Below are 5,691 nucleotides of genomic sequence, written 5' to 3'. Positions count from 1 at the left end.
ATCGTTTCTCGATTCTCATAGTAACTTCCATTATCACAACATCCAGGACTGAGTTCTGAGAAGGGAACTAAGCATGAAAAATTGCTGGCCGTAGCCACGAGTTGCTACATCATTCAATTATAACCTACGACTTGATATTAAGAGGACCATTGTTAGATGAAGTGGTCAACAATGTTGCCTTATCGTCCCGGACGACTCCTCAGTATCCCAGGCGTCTCAACTCAAAAAAAACAGTTTTTGCGTCATTGAGGGAGCAGTTCCTTCACAAGTTGTCACAGTTGTGACAACAGCTGTCTTCAGTTGTTCAGTCCCAAGGCGACAAGTTGTCGCCTGATACTAGCAACAACACCAGAGGCCTCATACTGAGCGGCCGACTATATTAGCCGCGGAGTCGATCCAGGATGGTCGCATTACTCGCATTCATCAAATGTGTCCTCTCCTCGATGTATGTGCGAGTGGGATGGGTGTTAGACGATAGTAACTTGAGAAGCGGCCGAGGAGACTATCATGCTGTTGTTGATGTTTACATTATTTTCCCTCATATTCGTTAACCCCTTTAGGACACCGACGTCTCCCTACTACAAACGAAGAGCAAAACAGGTATGATACTAAAGCTATAACACAGAGAACAAGAGCAGTGCTTCTTAAGTCGTATCAGGAGCATTCAGCCTGTCAATGGCCGCACCCAAAGGCCAGGCCGCCTCCAATTGAAAGTCGCCATACTGTAGTTTGTTCGCCACGACCACGGCTTGATCGTCGCCGAGCCCAAAGCCATCAGTCAACAAGGTCAGGATATAGGTCAAATCCATGCAGGCCCAAGGGTCACCTTTGGCTCCTGCAGTACAGAGCTTCTCTGCGAGGGTCCTGAATTCCGCAACAGTGACGACAGCTTGGAAATCCCCTTTGGGGATAAGACCATGCTCCCTTGCACGGTCAAACATGTACGAGTATAGGCGGAAGGTGTACTGATTGGCCGTCACTGGACCGAGCCATTTCCCATCAAACGCACATCTGTCAGAGTCAGTGCCACACTGCTGAGCTAAATTCATGGCAGTTTTAATGGTGTCGATACACCTAGAAGCTCGCGTCGTGGAATCCTTCTCATCCGCGATTAATTTCATCGAGGCACCAGCATATTCGTAGACGGAGGGGAGGCCGGAGTCGGGCACAACACACGGGTTGGTGCCTGCGGGGTGAAGGACGATGAGCAAAACCCACAGAAAGGAAGCTCTCACCGTTGACATCAACTTCCAATATTTTCCTCCTCGCAGCTTTCAAGCCGTATCCCAACCAACTGTGGACGTAGAGGCTTCGTGTCTTATCGAGTGGCGTCAAATAGGAGCCGTACTCAGCCTTCACTGCAGGAGACAACTGACCAAGTTCATGTATCATGTGATCCCCAACTCCTCGACAGGTCCAAAGAATGGAAGTTTGTCGGTCGGCATCGGGTTCGAGTCACAGTACTAAGATACGTGCGAGGGACTTACCAGTTGTTTGTTGTTGATACCATACGCCAGTTGGACGCTACCTCCACCTAGGTCAATAACGGCACTTGGAAGGCCGGCATATCGGTAGGCAAAGTCAACCGTCATCCATTGGAACCTCGCCTCGTCGATACCATCCATAATGTACACGTCATCATCAGATCTCAAAACGAAAGGGGACTCCCTCATCATTTCTCGGGTAGCCTGAACAAGGAGTGGTACTGGACGCGCAATCTAGAGAGCGATTTTCCTGTGACCAATAAATTTTCTAACCTAAACCTCCTATCGACCTGAACCTATAGCAACTATACTTATATAATATACACGAAGATACTATCAGAGTAACTGTTGTATATTGACTGTGCGAACAGCGATATATTGTTTGAAAATGTCGCTACGGAGAAAAAATTCGCACATCTTCCGGCGAACGATTCCTCCGAACCCTCATATGAGTGAAATAGACTCACCACCATTGCCGATAACTGACCTCGAGGAGTTTCTCCGCCTTCTCAGCAGGGAGCATCCTGAGACCTGCAGTGGCGCTCACTACGACTTGTGCTCCTCTGGCGTCGGGAACAGCAGCTACCGCCTCGTCTACAAGCCATCGCAGACCCTTCCTAAAAAGAAATCAAATGCAAGTGGGGAGATTCGATCTCACGACCACCCGATCAACAGCACCGACAACTAACCAACTAAACTGTTCGCCTTCTTACTTGCAACCTTCAGGATCATCCGCGAAGTCCGACAGGCCACCATCGACCTTCTGGAAGAACGTCAGAGCATCTACTGATACCGGATCTAATTTCACATTCTCTCCAACTTTCTCGAATTTGAAAACTTGCACTCGAGAGCCAGTCGACCCCGCGTCAAAAACGACCTTGTAAGTGATAGGCCCATGCCTCGCCAGAAATGCATTCTGTTGCGGTAGCATCCTCGACATCACCACAACAAAGCCATAAATGATACCAACAGCTGTGAGCACAGCAACAATCGTCCAAACATGCTTAATAAACCAACTTTCGATCTTCCACAGTTGGGCCTTCCAAGGGCTCATCGGAGCTTCCCTCGTAGGCCTCCGCACAGTGCCGCTCTCCATCGCTTGCTCCTCTTCATTCAAGTCATCGTTCCATTTCAGAGCCATCGTTTCTAAAGATCTGTCGGGCGTGCGGCTACCGGCTGACTCTGGCGGCTGATCTAATCGGCGTTTCACTGAGGGCGCTATTGAAGGTGATAATGGGAGATCTCTCAGCTGTAGAGAGGAGCCAGTGTCCATGCAAGAGGAGAGGAAACAAGCAGTTTAAACTCACGTATGAGAAAAACTTGTCAACTTTATTATATCTACTATGAAAAAATATATAAAATTTACATATTAGGTTATTAAAAGTTAGATTGACCATTCAATATAACAATTTATATACTAGGCCTTCTCGAAGGCCTTGGCGGAGCTCGCGTCATTCGCGCATGAACCAGTGTTGGAGGAATAAATGTTCGCTTTCCTCAGCTGGGTCCAGAAGTTTCCCCACTAGTTCTAGAAGATAACATACGAATTCCGCTAGAAGTGTACAGAAACCAATGAGAATTCCCTCAATTTTCCTCCGAATTTCCGCAAACGTCACCTACACATGTAGTTGAGCAAGTGCATATTTTCCCACACCGGCATGAACTCGAACGCACGCATTGGTTATTCGGGTATCGGGCTGTCGGTTCTTGTCAAGAACAGTTCTTCCATTTCTGGTGTGAAGATGCTGGCAAATTCACATAAAATAAGTCACTAAAAATTACAATGACTTATTCAATATGAAAATTTATATATTTTTTCAATTTTATTTTTCAATTCACTTATTAAACGAATTTATATATTTCCCTCCATAATTCGAAGTCTACACGTATCACATAAGCCGCATTTCCAAACCCCAGTGAGATACAACATAGATTCCCCTCACTGCTCAACTCAACCTACTCCCTCTGCTGAACATCAATAACATGTGCTTAACAACACCAAGTGATAACACCGAGCTTTCACACCGTATACGGCCCTCGGCGAGCTTCCCGCACTAAATACGTTTCCGGTGTCCAGCTCGTGGTCAACGCTGAGAGGTTACTCGGCCTGAACAGACCAAAGCTGGCAAACTCCCTTTTCATCGAGTCACTCACCGTCCTCCAAAAGTGCATCTAAATCTATTCAACGACCTTCTTGGTTTCACCGATAAGTCGTATGTCCCCGGACCGGGAAAGGGCACGGCCAGCACTCCACCACCACTGAAATTTATAATTATAGTCCCACATATGCACTGTCGCATTACGAATCAATTCTTTCAACTACTTCATTTTCTATCAGTTCCATCACGTCGTTCACTATAAACCCAGTCTACTTAGGATGTTTCCTACAACTACACCTACTGCACATCTAATTTACACTATAATTCTTCCTTTTGTAGGCGGAGCGAAGTTATTTATTACTTTCCAACATCAGTTATCGAGCCCTTCTCATTTCGAGGCATCACAGACCACTTAGGAGATCTCGAGTAAACTGGATGACCCTTCTTTCCTGACCAAACAACAGTGTTAAAGCTCTCAATATGTCTACTGTCCCTACGAAATATCGAATTGAAATCCAAAGGCTCTTCCCGAGTGGCGTCTTTTCCGCACCCTTCAACGTGGCGGTAACCTCCAAAACTGGTAAACCTGCCAAGCAACGTTCACATATTCAACCACATGGTTGGTGACAATATGGAAATTCCGAGAAATTTTTCTTGAAATTCGTGTTGTTTCCTGAATACTTAACCGAGGCAATTCATATATGAACTCCTAAAATTAGATTTGGAAACTCCTGAGCTCAGCTGAGGAAAACAGCGACATATATTCATACTCCAAAACTGTCACTACCTCTTAGAAACTCCACCGAAGTGCTTCGCGCGATTTCCCAATACTATTTTGCCAGTCCTCGACAAATTAGCTAATTTCAAAGAGGCTGGATCTGGTCCCGAGGCCACTCGTTGTGACATAGTTGTTTGCACCCATGTTGGTACCTAAAAATAACTGATGATACTTTTTAATATTCTTGAAATATGCACATGGCCAACTGCGTGTGTATAAGGGAATTCTGAGGAAATTTCGGGAAATTCTATTTAATTTCTGTACACTTCTACCCAAATTCTGAAAAAAATGCTCGGCAGAATTTTCCAAAAATTTCCAATACAAGTCGTCAAACAAGTGCATATTTTCCACGTTGCGCACAGCAAAGTGGTTATTATTACATCTCTGGGAAGATGCTCAGGACGGCCGAAAAGACTCCAATAAGGGGGTCGATTCTTGACGCTCTCCACTGCTTTCGTTGATTGAATATCGTATTGCCCAGGACCTAAGCCAGTGTGAAATTTATGAGGAAACTCCTCACCTGGTGACACGACGGGTTTGGAAGAAATAATTTTTGCGGGGACCAAAGGCTCCGCTGTAGGACTTGAAATTATTTTCAGCGAACCTGATATCAACAGTGGAGTTTCAACTGTTTTACGTGAAGTGAAATACGCGATATTCGCGGTGATATGCAGTAGTAGGAAAATATGTCTTCTACTACTGTTTTTCATATCACTAAGGTGAAACTCCAGCATTCGAATATATGTTTGCTTGCCTCATCTGAGCTCCAGCCCTCCTCCCCGATTATAGAAATAGACTCACCCTGACCGGCTTGTCTGCTCCCGGCATCCGCTTACACACAAGATGTGACCGTCTCCGGGAGCTGCATGTGTCATAAGTTTTCACCGGCTTCCCCGAAACTCGCGAAACAAAAGGGCCTCGTGATACGCCTATTTTTATAGGTTAATGTCATGATAATAATGGTTTCTTAAACTTCAGGTGGCACTTTTCGGGGAAATGTGCGCGGAACCCCTATTTGTTTATTTTTCTAAATACATTCAAATATGTATCCGCTCATGAGACAATAACCCTGATAAATGCTTCAATAATATTGAAAAAGGAAGAGTATGAGTATTCAACATTTCCGTGTCGCCCTTATTCCCTTTTTTGCGGCATTTTGCCTTCCTGTTTTTGCTCACCCAGAAACGCTGGTGAAAGTAAAAGATGCTGAAGATCAGTTGGGTGCACGAGTGGGTTACATCGAACTGGATCTCAACAGCGGTAAGATCCTTGAGAGTTTTCGCCCCGAAAAACGTTTTCCAATGATGAGCACTTTTAAAGTTCTGCTATG

General features: G+C 45.4%; 2 protein-coding genes across 2 annotated transcripts; both read right to left on the bottom strand.

Moving 5' to 3' along the window:
* Window positions 1–601: 601 nt before the first annotated feature.
* Window positions 602–2,788, bottom strand: Pmar_PMAR019716 (Apyrase precursor, putative). The gene is made up of 5 exons (XM_002766306.1): window positions 2,198–2,788; window positions 1,972–2,101; window positions 1,488–1,688; window positions 1,236–1,371; window positions 602–1,186 (listed from the first exon to the last, which is right to left on the bottom strand). Exons 1-5 carry the CDS (start codon window positions 2,755–2,757, stop codon window positions 645–647), a joined length of 1,569 nt encoding a protein of 522 aa, XP_002766352.1. The 5' UTR covers window positions 2,758–2,788; the 3' UTR covers window positions 602–644.
* Window positions 2,789–3,336: 548 nt separating this feature from the next.
* Window positions 3,337–5,095, bottom strand: Pmar_PMAR019715 (hypothetical protein; the record flags this gene model as incomplete). The annotated part of the gene is made up of 9 exons (XM_002766305.1): window positions 3,337–3,364; window positions 3,508–3,591; window positions 3,639–3,743; window positions 3,945–4,032; window positions 4,081–4,169; window positions 4,371–4,513; window positions 4,742–4,845; window positions 4,882–4,965; window positions 5,062–5,095. 9 exons carry the CDS (start codon window positions 5,093–5,095, stop codon window positions 3,337–3,339), a joined length of 759 nt encoding a protein of 252 aa, XP_002766351.1.
* Between the last annotated feature and the right edge of the window lie 596 nt (window positions 5,096–5,691).

This window comes from Perkinsus marinus (assembly GCF_000006405.1).
Source record: "Perkinsus marinus ATCC 50983 genomic scaffold scf_1104296973076, whole genome shotgun sequence".
Lineage (NCBI taxonomy): Eukaryota > Perkinsozoa > Perkinsida > Perkinsidae > Perkinsus > Perkinsus marinus.
The sequence above is the reverse complement of the archived record's forward strand: the minus strand, read 5'-3'. Positions and strand labels throughout refer to the sequence as shown.

What these genes read in the sequence shown, in the direction of transcription:
- Pmar_PMAR019716 (XM_002766306.1), bottom strand. Translation starts at nt 2,757, where the DNA reads ATGGACACTGGCTCCTCTCTACAGCTGAGAGATCTCCCATTATCACCT. An exon ending in GATGATCCTGAAGGTTGCAA is followed by an intron (nt 2,102 to 2,197) that starts GTAAGAAGGCGA and finishes ATTTCTTTTTAG; the next exon opens with GAAGGGTCTGCGATGGCTTG. An exon ending in AGGCGGAGAAACTCCTCGAG is followed by an intron (nt 1,689 to 1,971) that starts GTCAGTTATCGG and finishes CTCCTTGTTCAG; the next exon opens with GCTACCCGAGAAATGATGAG.